This window comes from Barbatula barbatula (assembly GCF_947034865.1).
Source record: "Barbatula barbatula genome assembly, chromosome: 11".
Lineage (NCBI taxonomy): Eukaryota > Metazoa > Chordata > Actinopteri > Cypriniformes > Nemacheilidae > Barbatula > Barbatula barbatula.
In genome coordinates this window covers 23921749-23942187 of record NC_136774.1, presented here as the reverse complement: position 1 = coordinate 23942187, position 20439 = coordinate 23921749, and the positions used below count along the sequence as shown (strand labels likewise).

The following is a 20439-nucleotide window of genomic DNA, read 5'->3' as shown; positions in this document are numbered from 1 at the left end:
ATGCAGTTAATAAGGTTACAGTGCAGTAGATGAGTTAATGCGGTTATAAAAGTTACGGTGCATTATATGAGTAAATGCAGTTAATAAGGTAACAGTGCAGTAGATGAGTTAATGCGGTTATAAAAGTTACGGTGCATTATATGAGTAAATGCAGTTAATAAGGTAACAGTGCAGTAGATGAGTTAATGCGGTTATAAAAGTTACGGTGCATTATACGAGTAAATGCAGTTAATAAGGTTACAGTGCAGTAGATGAGTTAATGCGGTTATAAAAGTTACGGTGCATTATATGAGTAAATGCAGTTAATAAGGTTACAGTGCAGTAGATGAGTTAATGCGGTTATAAAAGTTACGGTGCATTATATGAGTAAATGCAGTTAATAAGGTTACAGTGCAGTAGATGAGTTAATGCGGTTATAAAAGTTACGGTGCATTATATGAGTAAATGCAGTTAATAAGGTAACAGTGCAATAGATGAGTTAATGCGGTTATAAAAGTTACGGTGCATTATATGAGTAAATGCAGTTAATAAGGTTACAGTGCAGTAGATGAGTTAATGCGGTTATAAAAGTTATGGTGCATTATATGAGTAAATGCAGTTAATAAGGTTACAGTGCAATAGATGAGTTAATGCGGTTATAAAAGTTACGGTGCATTATATGAGTAAATGCAGTTAATAAGGTTACAGTGCAGAAGATGAGTTAATGCGGTTATAAAAGTTACGGTGCATTATATGAGTAAATGCAGTTAATAAGGTTACAGTGCAGTAGATGAGTTAATGCGGTTATAAAAGTTACGGTGCATTATATGAGTAAATGCAGTTAATAAGGTCACAGTGCAGTAGATGAGTTAATGCGGTTATAAAAGTTACGGTGCATTATACGAGTAAATGCAGTTAATAAGGTTACAGTGCAGTAGATGAGTTAATGCGGTTATAAAAGTTACGGTGCATTATATGAGTAAATGCAGTTAATAAGGTAACAGTGCAATAGATGAGTTAATGCGGTTATAAAAGTTACGGTGCATTATATGAGTAAATGCAGTTAATAAGGTTACAGTGCAGTAGATGAGTTAATGCGGTTATAAAAGTTATGGTGCATTATATGAGTAAATGCAGTTAATAAGGTTACAGTGCAATAGATGAGTTAATGCGGTTATAAAAGTTACGGTGCATTATATGAGTAAATGCAGTTAATAAGGTTACAGTGCAGAAGATGAGTTAATGCGGTTATAAAAGTTACGGTGCATTATATGAGTAAATGCAGTTAATAAGGTAACAGTGCAGTAGATGAGTTAATGCGGTTATAAAAGTTACGGTGCATTATATGAGTAAATGCAGTTAATAAGGTAACAGTGCAATAGATGAGTTAATGCGGTTATAAAAGTTACGGTGCATTATATGAGTAAATGCAGTTAATAAGGTTACAGTGCAATAGATGAGTTAATGCGGTTATAAAAGTTACGGTGCATTATATGAGTAAATGCAGTTAATAAGGTTACAGTGCAGTAGATGAGTTAATGCGGTTATAAAAGTTACGGTGCATTATATGAGTAAATGCAGTTAATAAGGTTACAGTGCAGTAGATGAGTTAATGCGGTTTAAAAGTTACGGTGCATTATACGAGTAAATGCAGTTAATAAGGTTACAGTGCAGTAGATGAGTTAATGCGGTTATAAAAGTTACGGTGCATTATATGAGTAAATGCAGTTAATAAGGTAACAGTGCAGTAGATGAGTTAATGCAGTTATAAAAGTTACGGTGCATTATATGAGTAAATGCAGTTAATAAGGTTACAGTGCAGTAGATGAGTTAATGCGGTTATAAAAGTTACGGTGCAGTATACGAGTAAATGCAATTAATAAGGTAACAGTGCAGTAGATGAGTTAATGCGGTTATAAAAGTTACGGTGCATTATATGAGTAAATGCAGTTAATAAGGTAACAGTGCAGTAGATGAGTTAATGCGGTTATAAAAGTTACGGTGCATTATATGAGTAAATGCAGTTAATAAGGTAACAGTGCAGTAGATGAGTTAATGCGGTTATAAAAGTTACGGTGCAGTATACGAGTAAATGCAATTAATAAGGTAACAGTGCAGTAGATGAGTTAATGCGGTTATAAATGTTACGGTGCATTATATGAGTAAATGCAGTTAATAAGGTAACAGTGCAGTAGATGAGTTAATGCGGTTATAAAAGTTACGGTGCATTATATGAGTAAATGCAGTTAATAAGGTAACAGTGCAGTAGATGAGTTAATGCGGTTATAAAAGTTACGGTGCATTATATGAGTAAATGCAGTTAATAAGGTAACAGTGCAGTAGATGAGTTAATGCGGTTATAAAAGTTACGGTGCATTATATGAGTAAATGCAGTTAATAAGGTAACAGTGCAGTAGATGAGTTAATGCGGTTATAAAAGTTACGGTGCAGTATACGAGTAAATGCAATTAATAAGGTAACAGTGCAGTAGATGAGTTAATGCGGTTATAAATGTTACGGTGCATTATATGAGTAAATGCAGTTAATAAGGTTACAGTGCAGTAGATGAGTTAATGCGGTTATAAAAGTTACGGTGCAGTATACGAGTAAATGCAATTAATAAGGTAACAGTGCAGTAGATGAGTTAATGCGGTTATAAAAGTTACGGTGCATTATATGAGTAAATGCAGTTAATAAGGTAACAGTGCAGTAGATGAGTTAATGCGGTTATAAAAGTTACGGTGCATTATATGAGTAAATGCAGTTAATAAGGTTACAGTGCAGTAGATGAGTTAATGCGGTTATAAAAGTTACGGTGCAGTATACGAGTAAATGCAGTTAATAAGGTAACAGTGCAGTAGATGAGTTAATGCAGTTATAAAAGTTACGGTGCATTATATGAGTAAATGCAGTTAATAAGGTAACAGTGCAGTAGATGAGTTAATGCGGTTATAAAAGTTACGGTGCATTATATGAGTAAATGCAGTTAATAAGGTAACAGTGCAGTAGATGAGTTAATGCGGTTATAAAAGTTACGGTGCAGTATACGAGTAAATGCAATTAATAAGGTAACAGTGCAGTAGATGAGTTAATGCGGTTATAAATGTTACGGTGCATTATATGAGTAAATGCAGTTAATAAGGTAACAGTGCAGTAGATGAGTAAATGCGGTTATAAAAGTTACGGTGCATTAAATGAGTAAATGCAGTTAATAAGGTTACAGTGCAGTAGATGAGTTAATGCGGTTATAAAAGTTACGGTGCATTATATGAGTAAATGCAGTTAATAAGGTTACTATTATCTCATCTTCAGGTGAAATCCCAATCGCACTCATGTGCCCTGCGCACTTTAAAGGGAAGATCCTCTGCAGTGCGAGTTCTGGATGGGGATGAACAGCTGTTTTGATCAATTTAGACGTTTAAATCATACATAAGTAATGAATGCTGCAATAAAACGACACAGTTTTCCTTTATCTGAGACAACCGTTCACATGGTGTACCCTTCCTGCAGTAACTTTCAAGGGCACAATAAGATATGTTTTCTGGATAGACCGATCAAACCGCTTTATAAGACGTCAGTATTGTTATGAATATTACTTTAGTATTGAATGAAGCAGTTCAAAGATGTGGCGTCTCAGGACGTGCATCTCTTAAAGCACACCGCTCTTAAAAGTCTCTCCACTCATTTGAAATGTGAAGGCTGGGCAGGTGAAGATGATTGGCAGGCCGCATTTGACTAGTCCCGCCGTACCGGGTTTAAGATGAGGCCTAAACTAAAGATGTAAATGTTAGAGCTGTCTAAACTGAAAACAACTTGTATTGAGATATCCTAGCTTACATCAGTGCCATTGTTTGGTCTCAAAATGCAGACAAGGGAGATCTTTTTCATGTTTTTAATAACTATTTAAATGTCCTAATTTAACTAAAAGGCACACATCCTGACATAATCCCTGTGGGGTAACCCAGAGTTGTCTTGATTGAAAAGAACTTGTCTTAAAATATTGTCACATTTGTTTTGAGAGTATGTTTTAAAAATGATTTAAATATCCTACTTTAACTAAAACCTAGTTCTGTTTTAAAAGAATCCCTGTCTGGGAAACCACCCTAAGGATTTAGGCCCGCTCTCACAGACAAGGTTTATTTTAAGCAAGGACTATGACTTATTTTTGTTGCTTTTATAAAAGTTCCTTAGAAGAAAACATTTCTGGTGTACTCGAGACTTAACAATGGCACTGATATATTTTTAAAGTTATATTCAGTTACGATAGGTCACACATTCATTGCAGTCTGGGACTAGTGTAAAACTTGTCTGTGAAACCGGCATTAATTTTGCATTTGAAAAATTGAAAATATATTTATTTAAGAATTACGATTGTTAAGCACATTCTCTTCCATGTTCATTACTATGCAAAAAAGTAACAAGAAACACGTAAAAAATGTTCAAAGCTTTTGTGGTTAAAGTATTCTGTGAGATTCACCCCAGTAGAGTTAAACTCAATTCAATTCCTGTGTTTGCGGTGCTCTTTTAATATAGCCACATCTGCTGCTGGTTTGATATTTGATACATGATGTGAAACAGTCTTTGGTTGTATGTAGAACAGTAATAAAATAAGGTACAGTGTAATGACGCAGTTGTTTCTACGCAAAAAGCCATTTAAGCAAATCTACAGTTTAAACACATAACGTAAATTACTGCAAACACAGAAACAGTCATATTGAATCAGATGTCTATTATTTGAGGAGAATCACTGAAGTCCACTGTTTGAAGACCTGCTAGCTGAAGCAACCAGTTGATTGGCATGTGGTCGAAACGATTCATGTCAAAATGGACAAAATGAACCTTCTGACCTGTGACGACAAAAATGTTGGTATTAGAACAAGCTGTTAACATATAATATATAACAGCATTTTTCTGTAGAAGCGTTTTCACCTGGGCCTACAATAATGGCTCCACCCTGCTGCTGTGGATCTCCTTGAAAGTCGAACAGGGGGCTGGTCATGGCACGCCACATGCTTTTCAGATTGCCCACTAACAAACTGGATTTTACGTGTGGACTTTTGGAAGCTATGAAGGCAGATGAATTTTGCTTAATTAAAGCAACACTTAAAATACTGTCTTTAAAATGATTTCAGTGGTAGAACAACTCTTAATTGGATTTATTCTACTGTCATTCTAAAACCACACTCTGTAAGTTCTGTGTCAGGGTCGGTACACACAGCCCCTGCATGCGGAAGAATGCGACATTGCTTCCAATAAACTTTCTGCATTCACCAGCACCATCAGCTTGCTTAAACAAATTCATGTGCATTCATTGCGGTACCCACAGGGAAGCTTATACAGCAACATTTTTTACAACACTGGAAACAATTGCACTTATCAACCACACGGGGAACCCATGAACAAAACTTCTAAAGTGTTGATTTAAATAAAATACATTAAAACTCTCATATTAACACAAGATATTAAAATATGTTTCACAGTGTTTATCACGTGAACAAAATCTAAGATGTTTCTGCACCCTGGATATACAGTATAAAGTATACTTGTATATGAACACACATGACCGAATTTACAATCCATTGTTCTTGTGCCAGAGAGACGAAATGAATGTAAACACATCAAAATAACATAAATGAGGTGCAGAAAATAAAAACCACTGGTGCATCTTACAGTTCTCCATGTACGTCTCTCCTCTTCTCATGCCAAGTTTTTTGTAAATGTGTCTCTCTGGATCAACATATATTTCATGAGGATAGCCGGTCAGAGAGCAGAATCCCTAAATGACACGATAGTCAAATAATCTGTTCTTAACACTCTCACAGTCATCCAACTCACAACATTACTTCAGCATTGAACTGATGGAAGACCAGAATATTGCTGAACATTAAAAACACTCTTGTCATGCTCAGAAGTTCTGACATCATCTCTTATATTGTCCTAATGTCACGTCTGTCTCTACAGAACACTTCCACAAGGCAAATATTGAAGTCTGTAAATGTTGTCCTATCCATTGTTCTGATGTGAATTAATGATACTTACTTTAATGTGAGTATATAATGACTGGCCAATCACTACCAATCTCACATTGGATTCCTGCAGAGAGAAATATGAATATAATATGATGTTATTATTAATAGTCATGCAATGGATACACAAATGAATGATGAACTGTATATGATGTATTCTTCTAATATTACCCCCTCTCACCTGAAGCATATCCTCAGGTATTTTACCCAAGTCTTCTACATATTCTTTGCATGTGAAGCACAAGAAATTCTGTAAAACAGATTAAAAGTACTCATATTTTCAAAACAATGCAGTTGAATAACTGAAACGACTCAACATACACACGTTTACAAAGAAAGCATTAGAGAAAAAAAAGCATGAGGCCTTTTATTTATTCTAACACATTTCTAGTATTTTTCCATTTAAATACCCGAGCGTAATGAAAACATTGGCTATATAATCTACACACGGACTATAATAAGAAATAATGCTAAATCAAATTAGGACTATAGAATGTCGTTAATCGTCATTCCAAGAACATCTTGGAAATGTAAGTCAAAGTTCCCCTAGAGTGCTGAACATTAAGTCATTTAGCAGACGTCATACACTTGCAGACTTTTGGAAAGTTTCAGATAGAAACAAACAAACTGATGAAATCTGCAGACTGGCACAGACTCTCTGCAACATGTGCAGACTGAAAATCTGCTTTCATAAATGTATAGGATAATGCAATGTACGTCTGCCAAAAGCCTAAATGTAAACGTCATACAGGAGCAATCACACAATAGGTGCTAATACAAAGTTACTAGTTTCAACAAAAGCCAGAACAACACCTGAACGAGCAACGACACACATGATGAGACAGACCTGTCTTACCCTCACGAATACGATTATTGCTTTTCTGTGCTGAAACAAACTCTGGAAAGTTGTCTTAACGCCACGTCGATCATAGATCAGACAGTCATTGACATCAGATAAACAGAGATCACGTGAAGCCTGTCTGTGTTCCTGTAGTCCGGACCGAACGATCTGTTGGGTTACTGTGGCTGGAGAGCTGGTGGCCATTGCAATGGAAGTTCAGTTTTCCAGGAGTTATTTTAGGATGGAATGATGCTGCTCGCCCATCCCTGCTGGATCATGTACTGAACACACACCCGAATCCGCTCGGTTTCTACATTAAAAAACACATTCAGACACGAACCAATCTCTTCTTTTCCACTGTTAAATCTTTTTAAATGATTTGGCCGCAATATATATCATATGAAGAGCAAAGGTCACGAGAATAAGGGAAAACGTTAGTGATGGTGACATATACAACAAACGTGAAACGCTTGATTTATAGGAATCGCTTGAACGTTGTCCGAACGAACCGATTCACTAAATGATTCGGTCACCTCAGGCAAATGCAGGTAAACTTGATGTGTGTGTGTGTGTTCGTCGTTTTTGGATGTTAAGAATGATTGGAGCGGTTTATTAAAAGTGTTAAAAGCCACATCATAAAAGTGACGATCCGTTCCGTTACCGTCAATAGTTTCTAGATTTCCGAGCCTGTTGCGATTCTTCAGCGTGTCCCTTTAAACCGCACACGATTGGTCATGTTCTCCTTACAGACAGGTGATCGGGCCAATGAGCGTTGAGTCGTGGGCGGGATTTCCTCTGTTGTTTGAATTCCGGAAGTGTTTTGATGCATTGTAGCAGGCTGACGGGGCCGCGCGCGGTGACGGGCTCGTGTTCTGCAGGGTTTCGTGGATTATGAGCGCGCGGGACGGACTTGCGAGCTGGTGGGTTTTATTGAAAGGTTATTAGATGAAGGTTATTTACCCCACGAGGGACTTTAGGACTCAGGGTCACTCAGAGACACGATGCATGCAGTATTCACACACTCAACACAAACACGAGTGTTATTAACTGAGGAAATGACACATGACTCATTCTGTACCTTTACTGTTTTATGTGTATGTATATATGTATATATATATGATCATTATTGCCCTTACAATGCAGCGTTCTGGCAATACCGTGATACGGTTGTCATGATATTACTTTGACGAGTGGCACAGTATTAAATGACCAACACGGTGTTTACGTCCTTCTGAACCCGCTCTTGTCGTTTACAGTGACAGTTGCATCATGTTTACTTGGTGTAATGCGTCATTGTTTTCTTTAGGTTGTGAAGTTGTGTTTGTGAAATCGTCCAGTGACAGCTATGTGGGCTTTGTTGTATTGTTTACATTCAACTTCGTGTTATACGTTTAGTGTTGTTTGGGAAGAAAGTGTTTGTAGAAAGATCGTCACATTCTGTCAGACTGTCAATAACATTGACACGTGCAGTAATGACATGTTTCACTGACACGCATCTCTCCATCCTTCCACACCAACCTCAGAACTACAGTCACAGTTAGTGTTATAATCTTCAGTGGAAACATCACCGATCTGTCTCTTTACTCTGCATGGATAGATTAGATCATTATTGAATCATCGTCTCTTCGCATTCAAGGTCATTTCAGATAAGCACAATTATTGTCAATCCTTAGAAAACAAGAGTGATCTGCTTTATTTGACATTCACTGTATGTACACAGCAAGATCCTCATATTTTTGTGCTCAAGGAAGTCTTCTCTGTTATAGTAAATCATAATAGTTATTTACAAAATTCTTAAATATATATTGTCTTCATTGAATGAATACATTGTCATTGATAGTTATATTGTCATAGACATGAAATTATGACAAATAATCACAATTATTTGAAAGACAAGTAACATTCAGCCAAATGTAATTATCGTGACAGCTCTAGGGAATCAGAGATAGAAACATTTGACTAAAATCACGCTCACTGGATTCTGTTTTAATATCGCATGTCATTGCAAAATAAAGTCAGAACTACTGTAACACTGCAAGGGATTGAAAATGCCGTCATCATTTACTCTTTCTCACGTGTTTGCAAATCTGTATGCGAGTCTTTCTTCAGCGCAACACGAAAGAAGATATTTGGAGAAATGTTGGGTTCAGTGTTGTTTGATTATCAATGTTCTTCAAAATATCTTCTTTTGTGTTCTGAAGACGACACAACCTTGACATGAGGGGAGATAAACAAAATTAAAATTAATATTTTTTGGCAGAATTATTGCTCAAATAACGTATGATATTCTGACTGTTATTATTCCGCCGTGATGTTAACAAGTGATTAAATAGTCTGTATTTAACTTCCCCAGAGTCACCGCGAGTCATCTATATGGGCCATTTTCTTTCCAAGAATGCTCACAGCCTGAAGAAAACACGGAAGCTGCGCAAGAAGAAGAGGAGGAGGAATTGCTTCCTTCAGGGCCCCTGCATGCTGTGCTTCATCGTCCACGGTAACAGCGGAAGCATCGAGGACGACTGGCCCTTCGAGAGCGGCTGCGCGGCGGCAGCGGCATCCAAACTCGTTGAACACTACGCCGCGTTGAACTCGCCCGAAGACTGCGCCAAGTTCCTCCGGTCTCCAGGAGAGCGGGCCCTCTGGGAGGCCCAGGGCAGAAGTCTGCTGTCCGCCGTGCCGGTCAAGCTGATCACGCCCCCGGCGCTCTTCTGCGCCGTCGTCCCAGCCGCGGACTATTCAGAAATGGTGTGCAAGCGCAAGAGCGCCGAGCTGCAGCGGTGTGCGCCCCGCAAGCAGCCACGCTGTGCCTTCCAGGAGCCCATGGAGAACGGAGAAGAGAGAGGAGATGCCTCCGCTTCGGATAACCAGTGCCTCCTGCCCTCTCTCTGTCCTCTGCCTTCATCTTCTTCCTCAGAGGAGAACAGGTGCTGCGCGGGGATGGATGCAGCCAGCTCCTCTTCCACCTGTGAGGCCTCGGAGGAGGAGAAAAACCCCGAAAGTTCAGAGCAATCTCACATTAACCAGCTGCCCTCATCTATACTGCTCAAGGTCTGTCAATGCTGATAATGTATTAAAACTCATCTGAGACGTATAACTAGAAGCTTTACATTTTACAAACCGATGGACTGCTAGAAGTTATATTCAGTCAGAAACACAGAGCTGAACTCCGTAATGATAATGCTTTGATAAAGGGAGATAACCGTGTGCTGGCCCAAAACACACCTCTTAAATGAAATATGTTCACACTTTCACATAAAATGGATCATTTGAAAACTGATCCTAAAAACATCAGGTTAGGGCTGAACGATTAATTGTATTTTAATCGTGATAATGATTTATGCTTCCCACAATTCACTGAGCATAATCGTTGTGATAATCATGTTTTAAAAGCAAGCACAAAACTGAAGATAAGGTCATAATATCGTCGCAAACCTCTTCTCTTTTAAACTGCCACTTTACAGGAAAAAGAAAGAAATGTCACTGCATTTCTACTATTTTTATACTTTTTTTGCAAAACCTACGGACAAACATGAAAGGTGACCAATAGTAATGATTTATAAAAAAAATGGAGTTGCAAGGTTTCAATCCGAAGGTCACAAGATGTATATTTTTGTGGTGGAGTGTTGATGATTTATTGATTTATTGAGTGATTATAAGATGATTTATTGAGTGCTTTGAAATACGGTGTTGAAGAAGTTCAATGGCAGCAGATTATAACATATTCAATGGCTGTAAAGTAAAGACATATAAATAATAAACATGCTGAAGTAACATTAAAAACCAAAGTTCTGAACTGACCAGATAACCGTGTTTATAAACCTTGATTAAAACTTTGAGCAAAATAATTGTGATGATCATTTAACCCATGATCATCAGATATATGAACCGTGTACCTGTGTTCCAGGTGTTTTCTCATCTGTCAGTGAAGGTGAGATGTTTAGGGGCGTCTCTGGTGTGTAAGTACTGGCGTGACCTCTGCCTAGACTTCCAGTTCTGGAAACAAATCGATCTAAGCGGCCTTCAGCAGGTTTGTGTTTTTTTATTTATACTTAACAATTGAACAGAAAGTTTTTATTAGGTGCTACAGAAAATAATCAAATACTTGCTCAAGCTCGATTTTCACATTTCCTTATGAATCTGCTCACGCACTGTTGTGTCTCTGACGGCAGGTTAAAGATGATCTCTTGGTGAAGATCGCATCTAGAAGACAGAACGTCACTGAGATCAACATTTCTGACTGCCGGAACGTTCAGGATCCTGGTGTTTGTACTCTGGCATCTAACTGCAGAGGTCTGGTTAAATACACGGCGTACCGCTGTAAACAGCTCAGTGATGTGTCGCTCTCCACCGTCGCCGTCCACTGCCCACTTCTGCACAAAGTTCATGTTGGAAACCAGGACAAGCTCACAGATCAAGCTCTTAAACTGGTGAGCTGATGTCCATTCCAGTACTCTAGTTTTACATCACCTGCTGAACGTAAAGTGAAGGACATGAATCTACCGAGTAAAGACTCAAAGCTATTTATCTGTCTTATATATTCAAATCTGTGGGTGTATTCATATTGCGAGTTATGACGACGTTTGTCAACCATCAACAAAAGCTGATCTTCTGCTTTATGTGTTTTGTGCAGTTGGGCGAGCATTGCAAAGACCTGCGGGACGTTCATTTCGGACAGTGTTATAACATCACTGACGACGGGCTGGTGGCGTTGGCTCAGGGCTGCTCCAAACTCCAGAGAATCTACATGCAGGAAAATAAACTGGTATGACAAATGTTTGACCTCGCGCACCTGTAAAGAAAAACACAGCTGTGTTGTTTTAGTATTGAGGATGAAGTCAGTGGAGTGACGTGAGCAGATTAATTTCTGTAGTCATGTTGTGGTTTCTCTCACACACTGATTCATGAGGCTTTGTTGTGTATTTGTGCCTTGTTTTGATTTGGTTTCAAGATTCAGATGTGAATAGAATTGTGTGTGTGTGTGTGTGTGCAGATCTGACTGAATCCAGATGCAATGGAATTGAACCCTTGTCATGTGATCATTTATAGAGTGGACGTGTCTTTTTTATAGTTGATAATATTCACACTAATGTATGTGAAATCTTTTTTCATGTTGATACATAAGCAAATGTACATGCAGATATATACAGTACATGAAATATCTCATTTTGGAACCAAACCCTTCTTTTCAGAGCCTGTATTAAGTACGGCAGGGCTCAACATTAGCGATTGTCAGCGACAACTGAATGATTTATATGTATCTGCAAGTAACTTGAAGAAAAACAACACTCAGGGCTGTACAATCATACATGTACAGTATGTAGATTAATAAGAATACGTACATTAGACAGAGATAGGTGTTTGTGTGAAGTGGGTTTGTCATTGGGCTTGTTTGTGTGTGGCACTCCGCATTGAGTCCGTATAACTTGATGCTATTTGCTATAGAAAATGACGCAGTTAACTAATGCAGTTAACAAACACAACATGATTGTAAAGTGTTCCTTCCTCATGTTGTGTCAGGAAGGGTTTGTCACAGGACAGTCTCGGTGCACATGATGTTTAACTGTGTGTGAATGTGTCTCGCAGCCAGTGGATGGCAGTATTGTGCTTTCATTGATTCATGACAGATCTTTAGAGAAGTTTCATTTCATCTGCGGTTCAGATTTTGGGAGGTTTCTCATCTATATTTATTCAGAATGTAGGTCTCCCGGGACACTTTATTGTTTAAAATGACTTGATCAAACGTAAAAGCTGTAGACCTGTCTAATATCTGTATGTGTTGGGATTCTGTTCTGAATGTAGATTGCAGTTCTCATTCATATTACATTATTAATGTTAGCATTATGAGAAAATAATCTGTAGGGCAGGATTTTATTTTCTCAACGCCCTTACAAAGAATTATCCACGGTTTCACTATATTAACCAGTCAGAGGTCTCAAGAACACAATATCCTCCCATTGTTGGCATGATGGAGTGCAGACATTTTATATCGCATATAATATAAATAATATTTTAGTCGCATATGCTCACTAAATTTGAACATGTTTGACCTCAAAATATATTCAGGAGCATTTGTGCAAGTCCATGTTTTATTGTTGTGCGACCTGTCTTCATTACTGTACAGTACACGCTAATGGACTAATGCACGCGTGACTTCTGAGTTTCACGGGAAGAACCCTCTGCAGTTTCCGGTTGGGAGACTTAAGGCAATGAGAGAATTAGGAAACTGAGAAAATAGTTAAATTTAGCAGATGCTGTACATGTGCGGCACACAGCAGTGATATATAGAAGTGCCGTTCTACTGTGAAACGCTTATAAGGAGCCCATAACTGCACAAAGTTGTTCAAACACAGCGTCTATCATACCATGGCGCTACTTTTCCACCTTTTTCTGTGTAAACATGCGCTAGACGAACAGGTTTGCCTCTCGTGGCATAAGCACTGGTGTTTGTGGTGGTCCTACATTTTTAGAATTTTGTGTTTTTAAGGTATATATTTCATCATTGAGGATTCATTAAAAAAAGTCTAAAAATCTTGTTCTCATGAACCCAGTCTTGTCTCGTCTCGTGGGATAGTTTTGGGGATTTAACGTGGAAAACCAGAGTAACAACAAATGTATTATCTTACCACAATAACAACTATGGATCAGTCTGTCGTGAAAACATGGTTACTCTACGTTTACGACAATTAAAGCGTAATAGACAAAACTTTTCTGAGTGATTGGATGTTTGTAAAGTGAATGTGTGTGAGTTTGGGGCGGGGCTAACTGTTTGTCCAACCAATGGAAGACAGTGGAAGGAGAACTTGTTTGATAACAGCAGTTGATGATGTTACACACTTCACTCGAGTGAAATAAAAAAACATCTATATAACACTTGAAATGATTTAAAGCAATTTTCCGTGACTCAGTTTGTCAGAGACTATCATTCCCACCGCTGGGTGTTAGCGGAGACACAGATGATCGTCCCATATGAAACCCAAACCGTGTAACCGAGAAAGAGAACGAGAGAGAGCGCCTCTGTTGAGACGGAAGCCAGGCACCGTTCCGTCTACCCATGACATCTGATTCCTCTCTCTCTCGTGACGGCTCAAATGTTTTTTTGTGACGGATCGCACAATTGTGCAACTCATTTGCAATAAAGGCCGTGATGGTGTCCCCCACCGCTAATGGAGTAAAATGATCCTGTATCTGTCTCCTCCAATCAAGCATGAATAGAACTGATGTATAGATGCTCCTCCCAGGACAGATCATTAAAGAATTAAAGACCAGCGAGATCTTTCTGTGTCAGGCCTCTCTAGAAATATACAAATATTCTGTAGAGGTTTAAGACTGCTGTTCGAAACAGAGATGCCACAGGAGAAGCATTTTTGGAACCTGACAGTCTCAAGAGTTTTTTTTTTCTCGTCCACTCTAAGAACGTTTTCTGAAACGTTTCACCAAGTGTTTTTGTTAGTTTCAATCCGACGCAGATCTCATTTTCATGTCCTGCGCCGCGTTGTTTAAATAGCAAATACATTTGTGCTCATTTTTGCGCCCATGGGCGTGTTGGTCTAAAAAAGAGGTGTGCTCAGGTGCATTGTTGGCGCGTTGCTATTTTGAGAAACTGAAAATATTAGTTATTTAAAGAGCGCGTTAGGAATATATAGGCGGGTGCACATCATTCGTACATTCTGCTTATTACACACAAAGGGACATGTAGAAGCACAAAATAATGACAAATATTTATACAAATCAATTACAATGTAAAATATTATTATTGTGGACATAAAGATAAATCCGGCTTCTCCTGTAGGTGGTCTGCGAGCAGACGCGTTTCCTCTCTAGAGAAGTGTCGGCTCTTACCAATTCCGCCGTGTAAATAGCAAATCCTCCATGACGCGAGCGCAACTGGTTTTTAAAGGGAATGGAAGTTGACACTCTGATTGGTTTACTGCACATTACGCCCAAAAAACACCCATTACTCATTAAGAGAATCAGGACAACCCATTTAGATCATGTGCCTGGGCACGCCGAACGTTTTCTCACCATTAAACTAGCAAAAGTGGATTCGGACACACCGTGAGTGCACCTGCGCCGTGCGCTTTAAACCATGCGGTCCTGAAAATAGGGCCCTCTATCCGGAAGCATATGGTTTTTGTGTACATGAGCAGTAATGTTGCATTATTCCAAGGGTTTGGCTTGAACTTGTGTTGTTCTTGAATTGAGTCACGCACTGGTCTCTGTGTTTATACCTTTAATGACCCGAGCGGCATTACAGCGAGATCCGGTCTCAGGGGTCGCGTGGATAAATCCAATTTTCAGCCGCATTGAGATTTACGGAGTTTCTCTTGCTCCTGCCTTCACATTTTATGGGCAAGCAGCCTGAGAACTAAAAGCAATTAAGCAGCGCGTTTAGCCAATTACCCGACTCGTGATGGTCTCCAAATCAAATCTGGAGTTGTAAGGCCAGGTTCACTCCGCTAAAGAGCCCCGGCTCTTAAATTGGCCCACTTGTCTCCTTGTCAGGTCTGAACTGCTGAACTTCACTTTACGTCAGGCTGAATGAAACGCTGGGAGGTGAGACAGCATCTGCTCCGACGTTCACATGGAGAATTGTTCCTTTAATGCTTCTCGCTAGGACTGTTAGATGTGCTGGTCGTCTTGCATTAAGAACTTTACTTTAGAGAAGAGCTTCTTAAAATGTTCAGGTCACTTTTGATCCAATCAGAAGATTCACAGTCTGTCATCCAAACATTAATATCAAGATAAGGTGGAACATATCGAGTTAAAAACAGCCGATAGGGTTTTGTTAATCTGGATTTTGATGAGAGTCGTTCAGATGATTTGAGATGTGTATTTGATTCAGTTTAATGTGTTCTCCTTTCTGTGCCCTTCACACAAACTCACATGTGCATTCTCTCCGTAAACTGTATGTAAATGAATCGTGAAAATAACCTGAAATCGATGAACATGACACGTGTAAGCAGCTCTGTGTTTCAAGGATTTTAAATGAACCGTTATGTGAATTATATGATAAATGACCCTTTAAGTGCACTTGACATTTAAATCAGTGTCAAAAGAATAAGTTGTAATTTTACAGTATTCAGACATATTGAGTCGTTTCTTTTGATTTGAAGCTGTAAGCGATGGAGGGTGAACATCCTGCAATTATATTTGAATAAAAGCATATTTAACGTACATACATAACGTCAGCTTTATGAGAGCGACCTCGTTCACGTCACCAGCGTCTTTAAGATGGTGACTTTGTCAACATGTCACCTGTGTTACGTGTCTGACCTTAACTGTGACCCCAAACCTTTTCCTCTTTTTCTGCTCTTCTCAAAACTCACATCAATGACTTCTCTCCTCACCTGTGAATGATGGGGAAAAGGCCTGTTGTGTTTTCTTTCTCTCTGTTATCACAGCTCGAGCAGGCCTCTTTGAACGCCGCCGATCGATAGCGCTTTCAACTTTCTCCCGGCATCAAGACTCTTTTTGGAGTTTAATCACTTTTTAGGAGGGAAGTAGTCAAACCCATCGATGAGGCGGCCGGCACCTTTCATGTGTTGATGGTGAGAGAGCGATTGGTATTGACGGGCCGCAGAAGGAAGCCGTGAGGTTTTTAAATGTCACGTCCGCTTGTGTGATATGAGAGGCGGTGAAGCGTTCTTTAAGCTCCTCGTGTGGATTACACCTTGAAAATCCCTGCTGGACAAAAAGAGTCTTTGAAAGTTTCATGTGTGCAGAGCTGATTCTGCTGAGCTCTTGGCCTTTGGGACGTTCTTGCATGAGAAGATCTTTGACCAGAGGAAGATGAGTCAGTCCAGGTGTTTTATTGCCAATGATTTTGTGTGGTGTAGATCTTCATTCAGCTAAGGGTGTTCTGGCACAATGTGAAGCAGAGTCATTAAAACCCCGTCAGCTGTTAAAAAATGCACTTGTGACCGACTGCTTCGCTGGGCTTATTGCTTTTATAAAACGGTTATTCCATATGCGTACCAAGGTTTCATAAAATAAAGTAAATTAAGTGATATGTAGGCTATGTAATGCGGTCAGCAGTTATAAATTGGGGGATTTTAAAATGGCTTAGAACTCGGCTAAAGACTTTTTATAATAAATAATGTCTAATATCAGCAGTCTCCCGGTGAATAAGTCCAATAATAAATAAATGGAGATCAAACCCTCAGGAGAAACCAGACTCAGCCGGGAGGACCAGTTCTCCTCTGACGTGTCACAGCTGCACTCACTGACTTTGATTAAATGAGTAAATATTTATGAATAATAGGGAGAGCTTATTAATTGTGATTTAGGAAATTAAATTAGTTGAAAGTTTTTAGGTCTAATTTTGTCTTATTTATGATTGATATTAGACAACAGAGGAATGTTATAAGCAGTGAAAATAGTAATGTCATAATGTCACTGAGTGCAGTTATAACTTCAAACTGTTGTCATGTGATGTAAGTTTAACATTAAATGCTAAGTACTGTAAATTTTGCATTATAAAATGGTCAGTGCTGGCCCTTGATTCTGATTGGTTAAGACAAGTTCTAGATAACGGTACAGAGAGTACAGAGAGCCGGTTGTAATGGATAAAAAGTGCATTAAATACCAGATAAGATGGTGTGTTAAAAATCATATTTAAAAGGTACTGTAACCCACTGTTTCTTGGGACTTATTGCTGTATTAACTTCACAAGTAGTCCGTCTTCGCTCTTGGTTGGGGATGGAATTGCTGGAGTTGGGATGGTCAGTCAGTTCGCAGGCTCTCGCAGGAGGATGGCATTATGACATCATTCATTCTGAAATTGTGACGGCACTGTAGGTTTTTCATTCTGAAAATGTTTGTGTTTCTGGACATTGTGTGTGTTTTTAAGGCCTGGTGTCAAAACTGCAGATTCTACAATAACACTATTGTGAGCGTGGATTTGCTACGGTGAAAATTTAGAAATAAGCGTAATTCTATATCATACAGTAATCCAGATGGAAAATCATAACAACCATAGCTATATCCAACCTCTTTGACTCCACATTGACTGTTAGGGTGTTGTGGAGATGTTGTGTCTGTAGGAGGCGCTCTAAGAATGTTTATAGATCTCGATCACGGTGTGTTGAACAGCATGTGAGGAGTTTAAGGTTGAATTAATGCTGATAAAGGTTTAACAGATTAAAACACGTGTATGTATGGATTGGAATCTTCATTCTGATTTTCTGCACACTTTTCTCTTTTTTAAGTGTGTGTTCACTCGAGGTCTTATTCATTAGAGACTGCACTTCATTTTCTAGAATTGGTCATATAGGTCTCGGTGTGCGTGGCAGGGAGACTCGTATAGAATAAATTCATTCCTCTTCTGTAATTGAATGAGCTAAAGGGAAGCGAGAGAGCGCACACGCTTCCTGATATAATGCCGGAGGTCCTGTCTGGAAAAGACCTGGAGCTTCATGAATATTTGAGCAGCTTTAATATTTGTTGTTTTAATAGAAATTTTCCGAAAGGGAAACACAGAAAAGCCCTTCTCTTTCCAGATGTTTCTGTGTCATAAAGGTTTTATTTGATCTCAGCCTCTTTGATGAAATGACATGAGACCGTATGAGAGTCTGTGAAACCCCTCACCCCCAGCGACCCGTGGAGCTCATTACCACCGCTCGATAGCAGGAATAATGAATTTGTTTAATAAGAGCGGCGGGTCGATGTGTTTAATGATGGTGTGACGGACACGCAAGCTGCCCACGCTGCATTAACCAGACGGTGATGTCACAGAGGTCACGTGACCTCCTGCAGGTGAACACTTGATCTTCTGAGGATGTTTGTGACATATTAAGGGCAGTCTTAGAGAACCCGTCCTCGTATTTCCCTCCTCACGTCACACAGAGAGAGGCTGATATGAGATATTACACTGATGTCTAATCGATTAATGGTGCACTTAGAAGAGAGAATTAACAGAGGACACATCAGACATCCAGAGAGAAGCAGTATTTATAAACTCACCTCAGACGGCCCATGAACCAGACGCAAAAAACACCTTCTTTAATGCACAGAACACCCCTGATGATTGTTTTTAAGTGTAGTAATTGTAGCTGAAGGGGTCGTCTTTAATGTGGAACTCATTCACCGCCTTCAACATGTCATGTGAAGATGATTCGTCTGGAGGTTTTTATTTGTATAGCTTTTGATTCTGCATGTTTTATTGCAGTTTTGAAACTCATTTTAAGACTTTTTCAGTCAAAAGTCTTTGATGGATAATTTTGAAACTGTTGTGTATCATGTGATATTTTTTATGTCTGTTGTCAGGTTTTCTAAGCAACAACATAAACAAACATTAGACTATAAACTATAGAGAGATAGAAGGTCAAAAGACTATTTCATTTGTCTCAAGTCAAATAAAACCTGATCTGAAGTTTTGTATACTGGGGAAAAAACTGATCTGTGTAGTCCCACCCCCCCGCCGCAGCTCAGGGACTTTCTATGACGTTTAACGTGAATCACTGTTCCAAGAATTAAATAACTCATTTATCACAAACCATCACGATAGGCACATATAGATCATTTCGATATCTCGCACAGCCCTAGTATCTTTCTCTGTGGAAAGGACAAAGTGATTTAATGTACATACTAGCTAACGCCATCCATTTCCAATGAAGGGGAAAACAATGCTTTCCCCCTCGCTGACTCCGCCCCAGGCCACTCCCCCAGCTATGACACGACACCGAGCAATTCATTCACATGTTTTATCATCATAATGCCTTGCAGAACACAGAGTTAGCCACGCCTCCTTAACGGCATATTAACGGGTGATGGAAATGACAATGGTGTGAGTGAGTGGATGCGTTTTTAAAGCGTGCTCATAACGTCTCTTGTGTTCTGCAGCAGCTGCGAGCATCATTTTGAGGGCTGGTGTGAGTCTTCTGTGAAGTCCTTAGATTAGTGTGAGGAACGGCTTCAGACTCATCACGGCTCTTGTTTCAGTCCTGATAGCATCTGTTCTGTGAGCGACGTGACACCTTCACATTCAAACACAATCTTAACAAATAAAACTTCTTACATGGTGAGATGTTGAACAGGAATGGACAATAATCATGTACATTTTCACCGGTCAGAAGCTGTGAAACCAAAGGAAGGTAAGAGAGTTGTTGACAAGCTCTTAGTGGGTGTAAACAGAGATAAGAGTGAGTGTTTACAGTGTGTGACAGCGGTGGGCTTTCTCTGGAAATAGATCCAGTTTAAATGAGGGTCATTGGCGTCTCTATCTTTTGCTCCCTGTGGGCTGTTTGAGGACCATTAAACTCATTACATGTGAACTGATGAAGCCAATAAACCCATCGTCCTCTACAGACTGAAGTCATGAAAACATACTGTCATATACTACAAAGTGTACTATTACTACTCTTGGTTAATTTATTTGAATGTTTTTTATATATTTCTATAATTTAATGTGAAAAATATCATTTTTCATGAACTATAGTAAGACACCTAGATACTACGGTGTTTTTGAACAGGAGATGAAAAAAAACTATTCTAAATAATCCTCATGCCTTATTACATTTAAATGTAAGATTTTTGATATTTTACTACTGTATCACTTTAACTTGCATAAAGGAAATAATATAATCTACTACAGTT

General features: G+C 39.0%; 2 protein-coding genes across 2 annotated transcripts in view; one reads left to right on the top strand and one right to left on the bottom strand.

The window, feature by feature from the left end:
- Window positions 1-4184: 4184 nt before the first annotated feature.
- prxl2c (peroxiredoxin like 2C) lies at window positions 4185-7588 on the bottom strand. Its single transcript, XM_079468083.1, has 7 exons — window positions 7508-7588; window positions 6862-7156; window positions 6187-6255; window positions 6019-6072; window positions 5650-5755; window positions 4909-5043; window positions 4185-4826 (listed from the first exon to the last, which is right to left on the bottom strand). The coding sequence occupies exons 2-7, from the start codon at window positions 7048-7050 to the stop codon at window positions 4699-4701; spliced, it is 681 nt and encodes a 226-aa protein (XP_079324209.1). The 5' UTR covers window positions 7051-7156; window positions 7508-7588; the 3' UTR covers window positions 4185-4698.
- A 3-nt stretch (window positions 7589-7591) lies between these two features.
- fbxl17 (F-box and leucine-rich repeat protein 17) overlaps window positions 7592-20439 on the top strand; it is an 86559-nt gene continuing 73711 nt past the window's right edge. Inside the window, exons 1-5 of the mRNA XM_079468082.1 lie at window positions 7592-7766; window positions 9200-9894; window positions 10751-10873; window positions 11016-11273; window positions 11477-11608. Coding sequence (XP_079324208.1) covers window positions 9220-9894; window positions 10751-10873; window positions 11016-11273; window positions 11477-11608 — 1188 coding nt within the window. The 5' untranslated portion in view covers window positions 7592-7766; window positions 9200-9219. The remainder of the gene's footprint in view (window positions 7767-9199; window positions 9895-10750; window positions 10874-11015; window positions 11274-11476; window positions 11609-20439) is intronic.

What these genes read in the sequence shown, in the direction of transcription:
- prxl2c (XM_079468083.1), bottom strand. Translation starts at nt 7,050, where the DNA reads ATGGCCACCAGCTCTCCAGCCACAGTAACCCAACAGATCGTTCGGTCC. An exon ending in CATTATATACTCACATTAAA is followed by an intron (nt 5,756 to 6,018) that starts GTAAGTATCATT and finishes CGTGTCATTTAG; the next exon opens with GGATTCTGCTCTCTGACCGG. An exon ending in AGAGACGTACATGGAGAACT is followed by an intron (nt 5,044 to 5,649) that starts GTAAGATGCACC and finishes CTGCCTTCATAG; the next exon opens with CTTCCAAAAGTCCACACGTA.